This window comes from Nicotiana attenuata, unplaced genomic scaffold, assembly GCF_001879085.1.
Source record: "Nicotiana attenuata strain UT unplaced genomic scaffold, NIATTr2, whole genome shotgun sequence".
Taxonomy (NCBI): domain Eukaryota; kingdom Viridiplantae; phylum Streptophyta; class Magnoliopsida; order Solanales; family Solanaceae; genus Nicotiana; species Nicotiana attenuata.
In genome coordinates this window covers 57,956-79,400 of record NW_017674271.1, presented here as the reverse complement: position 1 = coordinate 79,400, position 21,445 = coordinate 57,956, and the positions used below count along the sequence as shown (strand labels likewise).

The 21,445-nt window shown below is 36.9% G+C and overlaps 2 protein-coding genes across 2 annotated transcripts; one reads left to right on the top strand and one right to left on the bottom strand.

The window, feature by feature from the left end:
* The first annotated feature begins 5,094 nt into the window (after positions 1–5,094).
* Positions 5,095–10,383, top strand: LOC109218317 (la-related protein 6B-like). Its single transcript, XM_019382671.1, has 10 exons — positions 5,095–5,732; positions 7,140–7,221; positions 7,319–7,413; positions 7,582–7,653; positions 7,816–7,895; positions 7,994–8,093; positions 8,461–8,508; positions 8,598–8,666; positions 9,436–9,579; positions 9,750–10,383. Exons 1-10 carry the CDS (start codon positions 5,358–5,360, stop codon positions 10,086–10,088), a joined length of 1,404 nt encoding a protein of 467 aa, XP_019238216.1. The 5' UTR covers positions 5,095–5,357; the 3' UTR covers positions 10,089–10,383.
* Positions 10,384–11,147: 764 nt separating this feature from the next.
* On the bottom strand, positions 11,148–21,143 carry LOC109218316 (probable uridine nucleosidase 2). The gene is made up of 9 exons (XM_019382670.1): positions 20,765–21,143; positions 20,330–20,445; positions 20,058–20,117; positions 15,930–16,115; positions 15,745–15,849; positions 15,557–15,653; positions 13,455–13,562; positions 13,231–13,366; positions 11,148–11,601 (listed from the first exon to the last, which is right to left on the bottom strand). Exons 1-9 carry the CDS (start codon positions 20,811–20,813, stop codon positions 11,493–11,495), a joined length of 966 nt encoding a protein of 321 aa, XP_019238215.1. The 5' UTR covers positions 20,814–21,143; the 3' UTR covers positions 11,148–11,492.
* Positions 21,144–21,445: the final 302 nt, after the last annotated feature.

Genomic DNA, 21,445 nt, shown 5'->3' with positions numbered 1-21,445 from the left:
TTTGAAAGAATTCTAAAAAGGAAACAAAAGTCAACCCGGGTTTGCACGCCCAAAATTCGAAACCAATACCAAATCTCGATGATTCATAACCCTCTTGCATTGCATGAAAATCTCCTTGAAAAATTGCCCCCTCCAAGTCTATGGTTCAAAATATGAGAGAATGAGTCAAAATCCTGAAATTCCAATTATATATTCTTCATAGGGATTACCCTTCGCGATCGCGAAGCACAAAAGTCGGTTGCCCAAAATAAGCCTTCATGATCGGGTTCACCCTTCGCGAATGAGAAGGTCTCCATCTCTGCCTGCATTGCAAATGCGATATCGCAATCTCGACCCCGCAGAACAACCCCTGGCTGCCTCTTCCTTTACGCGAATGCGGACCACAACACGTGAACGCTTTAAACTAGCTCCTCCACACTGCACGAAATGAACCTATACAAGGTCTCCAAATGACAATATATGTCCGATAACACTGAAGTCAACTCCAATCAAATATGTGAACTCACCAATTCTTTAAATTGCCAACTTTCGATAAATAGAGTCAAAATCTTCTAGGAACATCCAAAATCAAATACAAACATACATCCAAATCCAAAATCACCATACAAACATATTGAAACCATCAAATATTGATCCCGAGATCGTTTACTCAAAAGTCAAACCTTGGTCAACTCTTCCAACTTTAAGCTTCCATAATGACAATTACTCTTCCAAATCAATCCTGAATCTCAAAAACATCAAACTAACATTGGCGCAAGTCATAGTGTATCATATAAAGCTACTTAAATTCTCAAATGGCCTAACAGAATGCTAAAGCTCAAAACAACCAGTCGGGTCGTTAGATTCTCCCCCACTTAAACATATATTCATCCTCGAATGTGCCAAAAGTTGTACCAAAGCTGCCAAATCACTGTATAAACTCATCATACCTATACCCATGGGTGATCTCACGTCGCCTCAATACATATAAGCCCATTAACACAATCTTGACCGAAGATTATTCCTTCAACCTTAGCTTACAATTGTTAAAGCCAAATTCCAACATTCGAATTTCTCTCTAAGATCTGCTTCTTGTATATATACACTATATCAATCCCATAAAGCTATATCAACCATAAATTTACTCCCAAAATATAAACACACGATATGCCGCATAATTCATATACTCATGGCAATATCTTTCGAGCATAATAGTTGTTCATTACCAAACCTTGTACCAGTAATATACTAAATATCAAATAAAATCATGTTCTATACCTTTGCAACACTGCTAATGATTAAAGAAACATGTAGAAACTTATAACCACCCCTCAAATCAAAAAGTCGTGGAGTTCTCTCGCTCGACACTAACCATTGTCAAATTCTGAGATGACTATTGACATTCTTTTTTCAAGCATACCTTATCCAAAATCGATTGCACTAATTTCAGGTCCAATAACCTCGTCTAACCCAGTACAAGCTGCTTGACCGACATGCCACACCAACTGCCACCTAGAACCACATACAATGTCATCCGTACACCAAACAAGCAACTACTCGAATGTGATTAATAATGGGAAGAGAACCAAATAAGAGAACTTTCCTACAAGTTTAACAGATACAACCACAAAGGCACAATGCTATGAATCCATCCCACGAGGGAGAAACAAAACACACGAAATAAGCACAAGAAATCGTATCTAATCATAACTCCGTTGTGGCGTATAACCCGATCCAAACATATCAATCCACATTGAATACCCATCGAGCCATAGTAATCAAAATCAACAACACATGTGTGTCAACTACAACCACGTAACGTACATAAACATAACCATGGTGAGACGAACAACATAAAACGATACGAGAATGGTAAGCACGGCTGAGGTGTAATAAGTAGATCAATATCCCAGGAGCCATCTTCCTTATCTATAGACACAAGGCCTAAATAGAACCACAACATACGTGTGAATAATCAAGTCTTCTCACAACCTATCATAGCATAAGAGCGTAACACATGAAATAGATCAAGGCATGAAGAAGATCAATTCTACCCGATGACACACCATAGCAGATGTTGTGCTGAGTAAGAAAATCCATTCCAATGTAGGATACACATTCTCATTAGGCCTTACAAATAGGCCCCCAAGACAACTCAAAACATCAGAGATAGGTAAATAGCCTTCCAAAAGTCCATAGTGACCCTATCCATGACACATACCATCTGTTGTCCAATCCTGAGCATACTTCCATAAATCTCCCGTATCAAGTAGCAAACTTAGACATCAACGGTTATCAACCACACAATTTCAGTAGTACTAGTAAAGCATCCGCAACTCAATACACAATGTATCCTCTAAAACATACATTCTTCTCAGATACAACATAGTGCTAGCATTGTCTTAAACATCTGAAACCTCACATGCTATCTAGAACTCATGAACTTCCTTTCAGAACTGAAACCTTGCCCATATGTCATGACCCTAAATCCCACCAAAGTCGTGGCATCACCTAACACCACTTTCTAGGCAAGTCAACATTCAAATAACAACAATAAACTCAAATAACAGAATTTAACATTCTCAACGGCTGGATAATCATATAAATAATAGAAGCCAATAATACTAATACAACTAAAATCATTTCACAATCTGGTTACATTGAGTACTTGAGTGCTACAAAAATTTTAAATCCATGGCCTGATTCAAAATACATAACTGTCTAAAAGATAGAACAGTAATAACATTAAAAAGGGGGAGAAGAAACTTCAAGGCATGCGAACAAAATCAGCTACTACCTCGAAATCTCCAAGAAATTGGTGTTGGTGCAACTCACTAGCGATCACCTCTCTCGTCAGTACCTGGATCTGCACATTGAGTGCAAAGTGAAGTATGAGTACAATCGACTCAATATACTCAATAAGTAACAAGCCTAACGTTAGGCTGAAAGTAGTGATGCGCTCGGCAAGGTCCAATACTCATATCCAATAACCAATTACAACAATAACGGAATAATAATGGTAAAGACAAGTAGATCAAGCAATATTAAATTCAACCTTTTCACAAATAGAAGGAATAAAGGCCTGCTTTTCAAGAATAGCAATTAAGGCACAAATTCTTTCACAAAAGTCATCTTGACATGGTTCCATCAACTTAACAGTGATTCCAAGTCCAACACATTAAATAAAGACATCAAGTACCAATAAGCATGAGGAAAAAACACATCTTGATACCAACATGACAAGTATAGAATCAACAATATCACAGTTAAATCATCAAGTATGTCATAACTCAGCACTGTGCGGGTGCCTGACACAAGTCCCTCACCCAATCACATTTATGACCTTGTGCCTGCGCCCACGGTTTCCATACCTGACTCCGGAGGGGAGGGTCCTTGCCCAAGCACTAATCAGATCTAAGTCAACAATCAATATCACTTAGCCCAATATGGGGCTTGGCGCACGCGTCACCTTATAATCAATACTACTTATCCCACTGTGGGGCCTGGCGTACTCATCACCTCATAATACGGAGGAAGTTCAGAGGTGACTTCCTCTCGAGTGGAAGTTCTCCAAACTTTTGAAACTTTAACAGACTTGGGAAAAAGGAAAATTTAATTGATGATATTCAGCATAAACTTCAAACCATTCAAAGAAATTAATTTGTTCTTTGATGAAGTTTAAAGACTCATAGTAAGTATTTTGAATATCTTTTCTTTTGTCTCCTTGAAAATTTTGAAAAAAACAAGTTCTTTTGAAAATATTTTCTTGTGAATTAAAATTTGCTCGAAACTTATCTTTATCAATTTGAAAATCCTTTTTCAAAATACCTAATTCCGCACCTAGGGATGAGTAAGTGGGAGATTGAGGTTGTTCATAATTAACTTCTGTTAGAGGGGCTGTTTTTACAGAATATTTGGCTTGTAAGATCCTGGAGTCAAAAGTAAGAGTTTCGATCCTAGAATGAAATGAAGATATTAAATGTCTAGGAGATTCAATTTCAGATTGTGCAGAAGAAAAGACAGAGACTCTTTCACTAAGGGATCTCTGGAAGGAAATGGATACAAATCTGCTAAAATATCATTGGATCTGAGAGACCGTAGTATTTCCGGCTTCTTAGCCTGAATAGCATCTTGCAACAACCAGTTTTGTGGTAGAGAAACTTGGCTCCAAGAAATAGGTAATGATATTGACAGATGAGATCTTTGTAGATCTATTTGGAAGAGAACAGTTTCACCTTTATGGAGGGTTTTCATGGCTCCAGTCTTAAAGGCTGAACTCATGGCCTTATACAGTACTGTACTCTATAAATAATGAATACTGGAAGAAATCCAGTTTTGATTTTATAATTCGTTGTTTTGACATTGAGTGTCAGGTAATCTAAGATATTTCTATCTCTAAGAGGCGATGTAAATCAGGAAAACAATCAAAATTAATTGGACCACTGCAAATGGTGATTTCTACCATTCCTAGGAGGAAATTATTGAAGTCTAGAAATCTAGAATTTCTAAGACAGATGAGTAGAGACGTGTCTAGACCTTCTCTGGACAGAGGTCTAACTTCAATTTGTACTAAACTAAAATGGAGATAGTTTTATATATATATATATATATATATATATATATATATATATATATATATATATTCAAGATTACGAGTGCAATAGTGCAATAGAAAATACAATTAAGAATTAAATTATTTTCAAGATTGTTTATCCGTAATAATTAAGACACGAATTTACTTATGTACAAATTAGGAAGTCAATGAATGAAAGGTAGAGTTACCATTATTATTACTCAAACAAGCGTGTTATAGGGATAAATATCGATTTTCTTCATCATATGCTCTTTAATACAAAAATGGCCGATCATGGAGTTTTTATAAGATATTTCTCACAAAATTCTAAAAAATACAATAAAGCATATGAGGACTTATGTAGAACATAATTTCTTCCTTTATCAAGCTAGAAAAATAGGATAAATATTTATTATTTTTAGAGCTAAATATTTTTTTTCTAAAACAAAAAAAATTTGTAACTTAAATACATTGTTTAAAAAAATAAAAATTAGAAGGTAGCAGCAAGTCAATGATTGGGTCCCAAAAGTATCAATGGGTAAAACGGAGGACGGAAAATGGAAGAAGATAGACTGATAGAGACTTAGAGAGTATAATAGTAAACGAGCAGACAATCGAAATATCCTCTCCACTGTCCTAAGTCTTGCTTTCTTTTTCTTCTTCTGCAAATCTTCTGATACTTCCTTTATTAACAATCAAACTAACCACACACAAAAAAGAAAAAAGAGAAAGAAGATCGGATTAATAACAAACCACACACTAAAGCTTTCTACTCCTCAAAACCCTAGATCTCTTTATTTTTTTTATGGCTCTTGAAGAAGAAGATTCCCACAGTTCATCGTCTGCATCTCTCAGTTTAAATCAGGACTTTCCATTTGAATCCTCCTCTTCTTCTATTAATAATACAAGCAAGCTTAACGCTCAGGCTCCTGCTTTCGTGCCCCGAATCTCGGCGCCGGGGCGGGTGTACGCCACGCGCCTTCACCAGATCAACGTTACTCGCGTCGTCCCTGTAGTACAAAATCAGTTCATTTACGCGCCTCAGCAGTCTCCTCCGTCGCCCTACTATGGCGGTGTTGCTCGAGGATTTGTTGATCAAGAGGTTGCTGCTGCTGATTCGAATAATTCAGCTAAGAATGGAGGGCTAACTGAAGAAGCTGCTCAGAAGATCGTCAATCAGGTATTCAAAAGTGTTTTTGTTGTTTATTGCAAATGAAGAGTGGATTTGAAGACATCTATTTTCATATTGCTGTTGAGTTATTACCTGTAATTTGAGCGTATTTCTACTTATCAAAAAGATAAAAGGTTCCTTTTGGTGCAAACCTACTTTACAAAAGCTTGAAGAATATAACCATCTGTTTGTTAGCGTTTTGGTGCAGACCTACTTTTGTAGATGATGCATACGACATATAAATCTGCTCAGAGCCTTGCACAATATGTAATGCTTTTTCAGCATTTTCTTAGTGCTGTTTCTCAATCAATAAAATGATTACCCTTATCAAAAGACAAAATTGTTTACCTTCTTACCACCCTTATAAAAAGATCCATTTTACTATTTGATATATTACTTAGGAACCTACTATGTATTGGTCTTGGCTGGTTGATGTGTGCGGTATGTGAATCTTTTACCAATGGATATATGTCAATTTAGTGAATCAGAACTATGTGATGAAATTAAATACTACACTTCTGTCTTATCTGTTTATGTAAGGGGAAGTTTTAGTGTCGGAAAAGAAGTGTTCACTGGAGAGAACAAAAGCATGTGTTGATGAGTGAGAAAGATCAAAAATTTGCAGGAAGTTAGACTTAGAAGCTTTTCAAATTTGTTTGGGATAAGATGCTTAAAAATAAATGCCATGAAATTTTTAAAATTTTCAAGTACTTGTAAAAAGCATGTCCAGACGTGAGGAAGAACCAACAGTTTTTTGGAATATATACTTGCAGCTTTTCAAATTTGTTTGGAAGGAACCGCTGGAAGCTTAAAATTATTCAATGGCATTTTTAAAAAAATTCCAAGTTTTTGTAAAATTTGAAAAGCTATGATCAGCGTACTTCCTTTAACCATTAAAAAAAATTCTGAAAGCTATGAAAATCTAAGTTGCGCGGACTCTTCGATTTTGGTGCCTTCCCCGTCCCGATAGGAGACGGGGACAGGAGCGGGAGCGGGATACGTCCCGGATTCGGTCAACTGACTTCTGACATTTGACCGGAGTCTATCGACAAATTTGGGAGAAAAATTGAGATTTTGATTTCTCAAAATAAAAAATAAAACAGATTAAGGAGAATGAAAGAATAATGTCTATCTTAGAGGATTAAAGATTGAATTCTACAATATTCATGTAAGTTTTTCACAGAATATCTCTCAAAATTTATAATATTTTATAGCTCTATTTTTTATTAGCCGAATCCTCGCACCCGTATCCATATCCAGATCCGCACCCCCGAATCTTAAAATTTAGATTTTGCCGAATCCGATAGTCGGATCCGTCCCCGTATCAGATACTTGCACCCGAGTCCGAGCAACTTAGATGAAAATCACTTTTCTTTCTTTAATCAGCTAATTTTAGTATATTCTTGTTTTCTATAGGTGGAGTTCTACTTCAGTGATTTAAATTTGGCAACGACTGAAAATTTGATAAGGCATATGATCAAGGATCCCGAAGGATATGGTGAGTGTTCTTATTCCCGGCTTGACTAATCTTGTTTTGATTGATATTTTGAAGTTAATATTTCTTCATGATCTTCCTTGTTTGTACTTTGCTACAGTACCAATATCTGTGGTTGCATCATTCAAGAAGATTAAAGCTCTAATAGGTAGTCATGCCCAGCTTGCCGAAGTTCTGCGGAGCTCAATAAATCTTGTTAGTTCTCTTTTTCATCTCCTCATCATCCTCATCTCTCCCCCTCCACCATTAAAATCACTCTTTGTGCTTCCCCTGTGCAAGATCCTGCAGTCATTGCTATCTTGCAATTTTTTTCTTTCTGATGTTAATTTTCAAGATTTTCTTATTTGACTTTTCTGCTTTTAGGTAGTTAGTGAAGATGGAAAGAAAGTTAAACGGCAAAATCCTCTGACTGAAGCTGCCCTAGAAGAGTTGCAAGTAAGTTTGATTCCTATAGCAGTAGTGGTTTACAACAAGGACAATTTATGAATGCATGAAGCATTTCATTTTTCTATCTACTGGTTCATCTTTTCTGTCAGTAGGCTTTGTTTTTTTATTGGCTGGTTAATCTTTTGATCTGTTGCTCATTTTCATTTTTAGTCTCGCATAGTGGTTGCTGAGAATTTGCCTGAGGACCACTGCCACCAGAACCTCATGAAGATTTTTTCGGCGGTTGGAAGGTACACTTGTTTTGCTGTAGCTGTATCCAGAATAGGCTGAAAAATTTGGCCAACAAATATTCAGCCTTTTTAAGACTCTGCATAATGAATTGTGTCAGGGTAAAAATGATACGCACCTGCCACCCTCAGCCTTCAAATGGCGGGGCTTCTTCAGCATCTAGATCAGCAAAGTCAGACAGCACGTTGTATAGTAACAAGGTAAACATCAGATAGTTTGATATCAATAACTAGTTTATGCACAAGTATGACATTTTGAAACTGCTGTCACCTGATACAAAGAAAAATGACATTTTGAAACTGCTTTCAGAATTGGAGTAAGAAATGATGGTAATGAGTTGTTGAAGTTCTGATTTGGGAGCTAAAATTAGATAATGTACACTGCTGGTACAAAGTAACTTACTATATCCACAAAAGAAATGCGAAGTAACTTACTCAAGTGGAACCGACAAAATTTTTTACTGCTACCAAAAGAATCTCTTGAGAACGAACAACATTTTCTGTCTATATTGGTATTTTGAAATACAGTTTGTTGTTACTAGAACTTGAATTTAATACCTCAATGCAGTTGCACGTATTTGTGGAGTACGAGTCTGTTGAGTTGGCTGAGAAGGCGGTAAGTAAATATTAGTGTAATTTTTTTAGTTACACCTTGTGTATCTCTATCTCTAACATCCTATTTCACTTTGCAACATGATTTTGCAGGTTCTTGAGCTAAATGATGTGGATAACTGGCGAAATGGTCTAAAAGTCCGTCTACTGCTTAGACGCACAGTAAGTCCTGATTATTCTTATCCCTGTTGATAAAACTTGAAACCACGTCCTAAAAGCAGCTTAGTTTCCAACTTGTCATTTATAGTGAAAGAAGAATGAACTTTAATGAATGCTTAATCAGACGTGTTTTAGCTTTCATATTTAGCTTTTATATCAGCTTAGTTTCTATTAAGGAAGATCGTTACAATCAATATTCCGGGCATTCAGGTTGCTACTTGTCCATTATTGAATTCCAAGTAAGCTTGAGTTTTCCCTACTCATGAGTGTTAAGTGTCCCACATTGGTTGAGGGAGTGGGCTGCTGTCTTCTTGTATGGTTTGCGCAATCATCACCTCATGAGTTTGGTCTAAGGTCCATTTCCTTTACCTGGTAGAAGATCCAAACTCATTCCTATTTCTTGATTTACCCAATGTTGGACCTCGATGCTATATTGTCACACATTGGTTGAGGGAATGGGTCGTTGTCTCCTTTATGGTATTTGACAATCCTCACCTCATGGCTTAACTTTTGGGGATGAGTTAGGCACCAGATCCATTTTCTTTACACTGAGGTTACAGGGCTCAACTCCCTTTTCATGAGGGTACAGGGTTTAGTTTATGGATAGATGCATTTAGGATAACTGAAGAGTTCCATGACACTCGTAAAGATAGAGCATCTGGCTCCATTTATAGGAAGGTTCAAAGGGAGCCCCTTTTCTTAACATAAAGTGTGTTGGTATTCTACAATTCTGATCTGCTCAGTACTTGTGCATTTTGATTAAATCGTACAGGCTAAATCTGGTCAAGCCCAAGAGAAGAAAGTTGGTCATGAAGGGCTCAACTTCAAGGAAGACGATGATTTTGCATCAGAATTAAATGAGAAACATGAAGAAGAATCTCCGTGCCATTCTGACGTGCAGTCAAATGACGTTGCAGTAAGTGATGTTCGCATGTTTTTAATTAACATGGAGATATTTCTGCTTACTTTCTTTTAGAAACTGCATCAGAAAAATCCTACAGATATATCTGACACTTCTTTCAGGATGTAGTGAATGATTCTTCAGTTTATGTTATGGGTGACTTCATTTAAAATTCACTTGGACAGGACAAGCATGGCAGCAATGGGAAGAGGAAAGGGCACAATCGAGGCCGGGGTAAGGTACAAGGACCAGGCCCAGGACAGACGCGGGGCCGGGGACGTGGACCTGCCCAGTTTCAACAAAACAATCGTGGAGGGCGTACAGGGGCTTCCACAACAAATTTGAATCGTGGAAGCAATGTGGCTAGTGCCCCCTCCAATACTAATGGTGTTAGTGTAGCAGGGCAGCCTGCAGTAGTTTGTGATCAATCAGCAGGCAAGCAATCTTCTGTGCCTCGCATGCCGGATGGCACTAGGGGATTCTCCATGGGTCGAGGTAAACCGGTTGCAGTTAGAACTGAGTGACAACTTTCTAGCTTCGTGAAAAGGGGTCTGTTCATGCCAGCATTTCCAGAGTATAGAGGGGGGCGATGTTCCTTCTTTCTTTGCTGTATTGATTGCAGGGTTTTAAAGACTGCTGTCAATCCAATGAAGATGATACATCGGTTGATTTAGCAGCAAAAGAGTCGAGACACGAGAAGTTATCTGTTATTTGTTGTTAAACCAAAAAGGCTGTGCTGTGATTTTGTTTTGGAACACTGAACCTGAGATATTAACGTAAAGCTATACGAAATTGGTAAGATTTCTTCTGTTGAAGGTTTGTCTAACTCTAATGTAGATTGGATAACATGCTTTGAATAAACAAACGGAAGGAGGCCGTCTGTATAGTCTACAGAAGGAGGGAGAATTATAAAGTTGCAATTGTGGGGTACCCGTTACAAGGATAAATCACTTCGTTCCTTATTTCATCATTGAAAAGTCCTTTTTCTTACCTTCTTTTTGCGCAAAATACCTCTTTGAACTCTGGCAGTAGTGAAACTCGTATATCTTAGACATGGAGTCGTAAATTAGCATTATCATATGTTACTTCCATCACACGAGTACTAATTCGATTAAAAGTTAAAACTTCTGTCAGAAACCTTGAAGAGTGTTAATAGATAAATGTTCTCCAAATTTATGTTGTACGCAAGACATAAATTAGAATAATCTTCTTAAATTCTAGAACCCCATTCTGATATACGCAATAAGTTCCATTTTCTTGTGATGATCCTAGAAACCATGTGATCTAAATCTTGAAGTCATTCTCGTTGTACAAAGTCTGTCATTTTCACTTGCTTAAACACTACATATCTGATGTAGCATCTGATCCCATTCTTGTCTTTGTAATGAATCTGGCATCTAAAGACACGACTTCTGATTTTGGGGTAAAGAGGCGCAAAAATTACTTCTGAAGGCTAACTGCCACAAACCCATTACTTCAGGAGAGTTAAGTAAAACTCAACCCCAACCTATAGGCAACAGTCTTCACCATTTATTAGGTTTTAGTTATGACTAAACCTGGAGATGATAGCATATACATAATACTTAAACTTGAACCCGTAATTGTTTATAAAGAGAAAAATGTTACCATTAAGCATACAAGATATATGAGAAAAACCACAATGATGACAATGTTGGGTTCTACAGATCACTTTACACAAAGGGCTTAGAAGCAGATAATTAAGTTTGTTACAACAATCGTGGAGATTGGCATAGAAGCAATAAACAGTAAGAAATTCTTCTTGGTGATCCACGTATCCCATAATCATAGCATGAAGGCAATCTTGCTATCACCTTCTGAAAAAATGTCAATGTTTCAAGCACACTGAGTTGCAAACATACAAGGAACTGTGCAGCTGAAGGAGATATGTTGAAAACTAACAGATTCTCCTAAGAATTGATGAGTCGTTCCATGACCAATTTGAGAACCTTAGGAGCATCAACAGTTACTGCCACTTTTACTGAGGGTTTATCACACCATTCAGTGACTTCACCAAACCTTGTGTCCAACAGAAAATATAATAAGTACACAGTAATCATATATCCCTCACTTCCAAACTTTATAAGTTCAGAGATATGATAAATTTCCTAAAGCATCAAAGGAAGAGCAAAAGAATTGTGCATGGAGTATTTTAGTCATTCGAAACACAGATGTTGAAGTTCTTGAACCCAGAAGCCTAACTGAAAAGGACAGCACAAAGGTCTAGCTTCAGTAAGAACGGAAAGGCGGTTGCAAAAGAGATTTTGTGCTTGATAACAACTTTTTCTCTCCTCCACAAGCCCTTGTTATTATCCAACCATATACGTCAAAAGAGGCCAATAGATGTACAGAAATCATTTCAACCTACACCCAATTTCCTCCTAGAATACAACAGTCATTTGACACAAAGGACGGTCGCATTCTTCCTTTTCTGAAAGGATACATAGAAGTACAGAAATCATTTCAACCTACACCCAATTTCCTCCTAGAATACAACAGTCATTTGACACAAAGGACGGTTCGCATTCTTCCTTTTCTGAAAGGATACATAAAAGTGACGCAGATATTCCCTCTTTTTAAAGTAAAAATAAATAAAAATAATAGTTGCTCAATAAGATTTTCTACTTCAGTTTTCTCTCATGTGATAACAATTTAATATTGGTGTCTTACTTTACATTAACATTAAGGGAGGATCTTGCCATGTTATCCCCATGGCTACCAGGATAGATCATTGCAATTGAGTAAAAAATAAAAGAATAACGTGATGTAGTGAAAGTAGGATTACATCTTTCCTTTAGTGAACGGGTCGGACCACACGGGGGCAGTGGGGCTGTTAAAGAAAATGGAAGGCAGAACGATCTAGCAAGGGGGGACCACAAAAAGAAAACAATAGAAGATTATTCACTCTCTCGCTAAGAATGCAACTTATTCAGATTTTACTTCTTGTCTAATCATTCGTCTCGACAACACTTTCCTGCAAATACTGTACTCTGCTTTTAGTTTTTGCTGCTCCAGCCTGATTGACAATCCAGAGGATGGGAATCTATTCAAGGGGATCGCCATGCTTCTTTCTTGAGAGGATGGTCATTCAGACATTGAGTCAATATCTCTAGAGGCGGACCTAGTGTTAAAGCAGTGGGTTCGTTCGGCTCCAACCTTGTATATATATGTGAAATCTGATAGAATTGGCTCCTCAAGCCAGTTAAAACTCCGAACTCATCCAACTCTATATCTTGGATCTGTCCCTGAATATTTCCTAGAGTGGGTTCATGGAACTACGGCAGGCCTGAGGATCAAATTTTGGAGGGCCAACATGGCGAGGGTTGAGGAGGTTTTCCTTTCCAGTTGTCTCTTCACTGAAGGAAGTTGAAACCTCAAAGTACTATCCTATAGTGTTATTTGAAGATGGCAAGTGGATTGGTCCAGCTGGAATTGTTAGCCAAAGATAGAACCATATAATAATGATGGTGGTAGACATTCTCAAAAAAAAAATAATAATGATGGTGGTAGCAATCTAGCGAATAGGAACTGTACCCAACCACCCTTTTGTTGGGCAACATCACGTGGTGCACGGAAGAGAAGCCGATATTAGAAGAAAAAAAAGTGAGGAGATACATTCCATCTTCTGAAACAATTTCAACAGCTTACCTCTTTTGTTTATTATAAAATAGAGTGAGACCTCTTGTGATGCCAATTGTCTGGACACGAACCGCACCTTCTGTATAGGTGATTAGTGAGGGATCAACAGCAGCAAGCAGGGCAGTCGGATCGTGAAGATAAACACCTATGTGGAGTCCCAGTAACCGTAAACTCAGAACAATGAGCATGCACCAATCAGTGTACTAAGAAAGCTAGTTTGGCAAGAGACTGACCTTTTGTGCTGTATGCATCATGGTGATAGCCAAAATAGACACCCAAAATCTTGTCAAGGTACTTGGCAAACTTTCCGTTAGACTTCGCCAACTCATTGCGATCAGAATCTGACAAAAGTAAATATATAAAAATAAGAAGGATAATGTGTGGGAAGTAGGGAGGGCAATGGCGCAGTGAGGGTGGGGTGGGTTTAGACATATGCTGGGTGGGTTTAAACATATGCAGGTGTGGGGCGGTGCAGGTCGAACTAAAAAAATTTAATTATGTGTGGGTGCGGGTTTCAAAATTTCAGCAAAGAAGGAAAATCATTGTTCTGCCTTTCTGGAGATGATATTGATTCCATGTAATATAATGAAGCAAAATAAGAGTTCCATAAGGTTCCGATTCCAGCAAGAGCCCAAAGGGTGAGGCGAGAAGATCTTGATCGAAAGCTCCACTATTCTGAATAGTGAGAAAGACTTTTTGAAATTCGATCAAATCGGAGGAACTGCGGAGCCAACCCTAGTACAAGAGGACTGGGTTGGGCTACCATAGAATGTTCCTGCAAATTATGACCTTTGCCTAGAATGTGAGCAAATATATCATGTTGATTGCTCAACCGTACTTTGGCTATCCTACGTGGAGTATGTTTGAAACAACTGCTTGCACGTCACATTCTCATTCTCTTATGACAAGTTCTGAAAATTTAATATCTAACACATAATTCTCAATTAATTATAAATCTGTTTTATTAATCGAAGTATCTTATCTTCTTCTTTCCTTAGCTGAAGCCTCCCATAATCTTCAAAATTAATAAAAACTATGAGAGTATGCAGCAAAATGTATGAAAAATTCCAGCCAAAAGATAAAAAAGAAATAAAACTAACAAAATGAAAGAAAAAAACACTTAAAGGGAGCAGGGCGGGTGAACGAGGGTGAAAATGCTATGCAAGGCGGGGCGGGTTGAAATTTTGTGGGTGAAGACAAAACCCGCACCGCACCGCACCGCACCCACACCGCTTGCCATCCCTAGTGGGAAGCTAAAGAAAATGGTCTGGAGGAGCTCAACTTGAGCATCTTTGTTAAAGAAAGGAAGAAAAAGAAGAAAGTCAAAAGAAATTTAGATCTAGTAGAATAAAACATTTCCTCTAAGTTTGGTTACTTTAAGTGGGAAAAGCTAGTTATATATTCACCAAGTCACCAAGTAATAATTTCAACATAAAGTGAGAACTGTTAGTTTCCTGACGGTTATTGGCCTAAATAACAAATTGATTTCTTGTCCTTAAGAATGAAGAAGCCATTATAAATCATTTGAGCTTCTGCTAAGCAAAGAATAAAAGCTAAAAGATAAAAGATAAGCCATTATAAATTGAACACTGAGCCGCCAGTAAAATCTGCTAAGCCAAGAATAAAAGATAAAAGCATAGGTTTTAATCTCCAGCTGAATTTGGGTTATCCAAGGAACTCTAGAAACCAAGTTTCTTAATTTTTCTTCGCCGAAGCATAGGGGAAGGTGGAGATCAGTTTATGCCCAATGGATTTGATGGGTAAAAGAGCTTGTTATACAGAACATGCAGCTTTATTTCATCAAAGATCCAAGGATATGCACTTGCATATTATTTAGCTAATGTTCAAGGATATTCCAAGAGACATGCAGGGGTAAAAGTTCTTCTAAAGTTTCTCTACTCGTTCTTTAATGCATAATCCTCCTATGTTACTTTCTCCTATCACCAAATATTTGAAATAGCTATCATTTTCTATTTGCTGAATGCTGACATTTAATGATGTTACAACAAGACATGGAAAGGAATTTATTTGAAGCTCGTTCTCAAGTGTCTATTTTCCTCTATCCGTGTTACTATCTCCCTGTAACCAAATATCTTGAATAGTTAAATTCAGAGGTGAAAAATGAAAACCTCTAGTTTGGTTTGCACAATATTTAGGAACTGACATGAGGATGGTCCAGAATACGTAACCCATTTCTTTAAAGTCAGTTGGAATTGTCAAAAAGATCAACACTATTGACACAACAGTTTGAATCTAGGAAATGTAAAAGGAACAGAATATGGTACTGTAAGAGGAAAAAAAATAGTTGAAAGTACCACAGCAATCAAGAATATACCAGTAAGGACAACTTGATGTGTAACATTAATTCCAACAGCCAGAACGTCAGCGCCGCTAGTAAAAACAATATCAGCAGCATCTGGATCTCCAAAGATCTTGTGCAGATGAGCAACAAATGGAAAAATAACTTAGAGAATACGCCTGGAAACTAAAGCATGATTTTGAATGTATCTGTTAACGACTTACGTTCGCTTCTGCAGCTGGATTCACATTTCCATTTACAGCAAAGGCACCACCAAGAACAACAATTTGTCTAATGTTTTTAACAAATGCAGGATCGGATTGAATGGCCTGTTTCAATATGCCAAACTGGTGAACAGTGTTTCTATTAGGTTATTATCTAATATTCAGTTGGAAGATTATATACTTACTAGTGCTATATTTGTAAGGGGACCCAAGGCTACAACAGTAACCTTTCCAGGGTATAGACTTGCTTGTTGGATGAGAAATTCAGCAGCATTCTGGTCGATAGGCTTTCCATTTGGTGCAGGAAAGTTTTGGTTCCCAAGTCCATCCGTGCCATGAACAAAATCAGCAATTCGAAGTTTTGTACCTTTCTTTAGATGAATTAAACAAAGTAAGCAGAAACCCATTCATAAGGACAAAAACATTTCTAGGTTTGCTGCCTATTCTGCTAAATGAACAAGTAATCAGAAGAAAAGCACGTTAAAGTTTGGAAGAAGGAAATGTTATGGTACGCCATATAAGAATTTCTAAAATAATCATCACATTCCAAGACCGATATTGCAATTGATTTTTTTTTCTCATAGGGCACAAAATGGATGAAACTAAAAGAAGAAGCTCCAGCATACGCTTCCCGTTTCTTCTATTATAATTCTTAGCTATGCCTTATCTGTAGATATGTTTGCTGCTAGGTCAGATAAGTAGGATATTTATTTAAAAAATTATGCTTTTTCAGAAATCAATTTGCTCTATGCCACAACCCTAAGAGAACATCTTGATTTCCACTTGTTATATGGAGCAGGATCACTATTGGCAGAGGGGAATCTAACGTACCAGGGCTGGGATCAACCGAAGCCATAAAGTTCAGGTCAGATCCTATATATAGATATGAAAAAACAGTTTAAATGGCTACAAAAATCAAATTGAAATCATTACTCAAGAGGATGGGTAATGGCAACAGGCTTGGGAGCATGGGTTGTCCATTGAGGAGATACATGTTCTAATCTCTGTGGCAATGTTTTGATTTATATATTTTGTCCTTGCTGTTAGACAATATTTCCTAGTGGAGATACAAGTTTTCCTATTGAGAATAGAAAGAATATGTAAGGTGCACTTCTCTAGCTAGCGTGGTACACGTTGCTTCTGCCCCCTTCAGCAAAACATCTCCAAATTCCATTCACTAATAGATTGGGTGGTTTTGGCATCTTTACAGTTTTGAACCACATGCAGATAGTATAATGGAGTTTCGATGTTAAAGTTAAACCCGGGTTCTAGACGAAATAGTTACCATAACCCATAATATCAAATAATGCGCCATTAATTCTAGAGCAGTGTACATGAAAAACAATAATTGGATGCATTTACTTATTTGTTCGAGTAGGATGTTATCCATACTATTTAATTCCAGAGGTGTTAATCCCCCAACTATACCGCTAGTTATGTCTGGCTAACCTAACATATATTAACACTTCAACAGCCTAGAGTACCCCAAGGCCAAAATTGTTTCTACTTAAACCTAAATCTATTGCTTAAGGAAATTATCCCAGAAGTCAATCTCGGAAGCCTTGGTGAAAAAGCTATAAGAAAAGAAGAAAAAGATGTAAGATGCAAATATGCATGCAGTCAAAATGCCAGAAAATAATGGGTGCATTTATTATTTACTCATAAGTTGATCAATTGACCATTACACAAATGGGACAGGTTCAAAGTTGACCTCTTATCTTAAACATTTTTCAGCTGGTTACCAATAGCTGCCAAAAATCAAAATAGGAGGTTAGCCTCGTGCCCAATACCTCGTCTTTCTCATCCACTTCAGCTGTCACTATGCTACCATCCATGCTTCTTCAAACGACAATGCTCTTCTTCCTCTTCTTCACAATACTCAGTGCTATGGTTTCTATAATAGCACTACTATTTAGTTAATTTCGCCCTCTCAAATAAATGTAAAACAAGTAGTCAGTTTCTTTCTAATGCTTATATGCATTTATTAAATATTTTGCGAGATTTGTTTAAAATGTGTTATTACTATACTTTTTTAAAACTTACATAATTGTTTATTATGTAATGATAAAGTAAAAGGTTCTCCTATATGTCAAGAAATTTGAAGTCACTATCCTATAACCCCGAGACTTGAACCCATAAGCTTAAAATTATAGATCCACGTCTGACTATTGGTGCATGGAGGAAGCTCTTGAAACTTACCTCATATGCTTGACGTATGGAGGAAGCATCTTGAAGCATAACTGACAAGCTTGCTAAGCAAGAGTTCCCTTGATACACCAATGTTCTTTCCATCAAATTATGTTGTGACCATTCTTATGCTCTTTTATCAAAAACAAACGCATAAGATATATATTTAAATATTTGAAAACCTATTTTCCATAAAAATGTCAATGACTTATTTCTCTTTTATTCCATAACTTGTGTTTGCTCCTCCCAATAAAAAACTCGCCCATGTCCATCAAATGGTATGACAATATAGAACTAATTAAGTGATGCTATGTACAAACTGGATTATAACTAGGCTTTAGACTGCCGCAGAAGCGCTTTGCTAAATAGTTAATCCTATGTGGCATAAGAACAACAAAGTGATAAAAACTAACGAACATAAAAGATTACTGAAGAAAAGAGACACAAGTATATAATACAGTTCAGCAAAAGTATGCTTACATCCACGAAGAGACAAATAATTACTATCTATAGTCCATATGGCTGAAGGGAAGTGCAAGTTGCTTTGACCAAAAAGCAAATTTTTTTTATTTTTTATTTGATAGAAGACCAGAAAGCAAAAAGTAGTTATCCTTTGATTAAGCAAACGATAAGCATAGCAAGAGACTGAAAGACACTTCACTATTTTGTGCATCCCTTAACAGATTTTCGCTGCCAGCATGGAACAACCCTTTTTTCACGCAATGATACTGTGTGTGTCATACTTTTTCATTGTTCATCTGTCTCCCTGTTCTCTTTAATCATCTTGACTATACTTACAATCCTAACTACTGAGGGTTTCTTATACCTTAGACTTTAAGGTCGCCAGACAGTACCTACTCAAACCTGTTGCTAATTCCAACAATCCTGGAAAGGTCGTTCACCCTTCTTTTTTTTCTGAAGAAGCAGAAGAAGGTAGCAGATTTCATATATGTTAAAGAGTAGTTATCAACACAATCTTTGTGCTGAGAGAGACAAGCATAGTTACAAGACTCCCAAAAAAATAAAACCAAAAAGCAAGTCTTGTGACAGTTACAAGGACCCAATGAAATCAACTAAAGATTCTACATCTTGTACTAAAGCTTCTTTACACCAAAAGTGAAACAAAAATGAATAATTCATCTTGATCTTTTTGTTCAGAATTTGTTGAGTCTTCAAAACATCTAGGGTTCATTTTCCTCCAACCTTATTGTTAAGAAAATAGACTTCCGGTCTAACTCAGCCCAAAAGTTAGCTCATGAGGTGAGGGTTGCACAAGACTATATGAGGAGACAACAATTCATTCCCTCAACAATGTGGGACAACTTAACGCACACCCTTCCACACGCCGAGGCCTAGTTAATTGGAGCGTGGACAACATAGCACAGGGGGGCCCAACATTTTGGTAAAAAAGAATTGGGATGGTTGTGGCTCTGATACCATGTTAAGAAAATGGACTTTAGGTCTAACTCAACCTCAAAAGTTAGCTTATGAGGTGAGAGTTGCACAAGATAATATATGGAGACAACAGCTCATTTCCTCAACCAGTGTGGGACAACTAAACACTTACACAACTATAAAAAAGTATAGATGTCATCAAATAAGCGCATAACCAAACTCCACTTACACTCATTCCTTCTTTGAGCTTTGGTCCTAGATCTGAAACGTTAGAAAGGACCAGTATATAACAATCTTTTATTTCTTTTTCTTCTCTGAACCACTTTCTTGTCTCCGGCCCCATGATAAACAAGGTGGACGTCTTTGCTTTCACCATTTCTTTTATGGGACGGGGTATCACCTATTATTTTTCCTCTTATTCCTTCCCTCTTAATATTTTCATCAACTCAAATAAAGCTTCACCTGGGAGCAAAAGAAAAGAAGAAAAAGAAAAGGGGGGAGGACAGTGTATGTACAAACACAAGTCTATCTACTATGGATCATCATAACAAATACAAAAATGAAAAACGCAACAGTAGCGCCAAATACTTGAGTCCCCTTTAACAAGTAAATTTGAGTGATCTTATAAGACAGTGAATTACAAAAAACAATAAATAAAACCTTAAAGTAAGTAACAGCAAGTTAAAATGAGCAACAGAACAGAATTGAATGGAGAGATCAAAATTACATACAGTGATTGTAACATGAGAGCCTTCAGCCACTGGAATATCTGTCCTTCCAGCTACGTCCAGCTGAATCATTAAGATCCCAAATCAATAACTGTGATTATAGCTACAGTTAAAAAAATAGCATACACCACTACACGATAGCCAACCATGGAGCAAATCTTAGTCAAATGTCCTTAAGCTTTTATAATTTATACTTACAAAAAAAAGAATAAAAGGCAGAGAAGTTGCAACAATTATCCAACAAGTCATGAGTCTAGATAAAATGGGAAGTTTACCAGATGTAAAGCATTTCTAGTAGCTAGAGATGTGTAGACATTTCCATATATAGTAGTAAGCCCGATCACCTCGATTTCAGGAGATTGCAATGCCACAAATATCGCCATTGCATCATCTGATCATATTCATTCATAATAGCTCTCAATTAACCACAATACATTGGAAAAATCAATCTTGGAAAGCTCAAGTCTTTCTATATTTAAAAACAATTTAACTTTAAACTTCTCATAATTTAAAGCTGCACAAATATCTTTAGACCAGAAGAAAAGTGTTTTTTCTTAAAGTCAAACACTGTAGTTTCTAAAAGTCTAGAGAAAACGAAACCCAGATAAATCTTGGAATATTCCATTATAGTAAAGTAAAAATATTGGGATTTTCTTGAGGTATATTTTTTGACATATGATATGTATGTGAATAGAGGAAAGGGAATATACCAATGCCAGGATCAGTGTCAATGATGATCTTCTTGGGTTCTGTTGCCATTTTTTCTGATTTGATACAAATGAATCTGAAAATAGAAAGTTAAACGGATTGGGGATTGGACAAAGATGATGAAGAGCAAATTGAAGATTGATATGCCACCGCAATTCCCAAATATGATGAATTTTAATTACTAGTAGCTTTTAAAATAAGTTAAATAGTGTGTCATTGTGGATTTGTGGTATATGATTAGAGAAGTTTGACTCAATAATGGCATACTATAATTAAAAATAATCCGTTGGGTAGAGTTGGGAGATTTCGGTTTCGTCTAGAGTTGGGAGTCACTCTTGCACAAGGGATAGTTCCCTTTTGTGGAAACAAATTTTGCTCTTCTATTGGTATTTGGCATGTTTCCTTTTCTTGGGTGAATTGTTGTTAAAGATGAAATGGAATTGGTGATAATTTCTAAGGATGTTTGGTCTGGGAACTAACAACTTGTTTGGATGGTTGTTACCTATTGTATTGTATCGTATTGTTATTTTAAATGCAATGTTTGTTTTTATTGTTACTTAAATTTTATTGTATCGTACCGTTAAATCCGACGTTACGTAACGATGAAATGTGTCGCTTTACGTAACGACCGATTTGGTGTGGTCGCGTCGTTTCCTTGTGTTTTTCTCTCAATCTCACCCTTC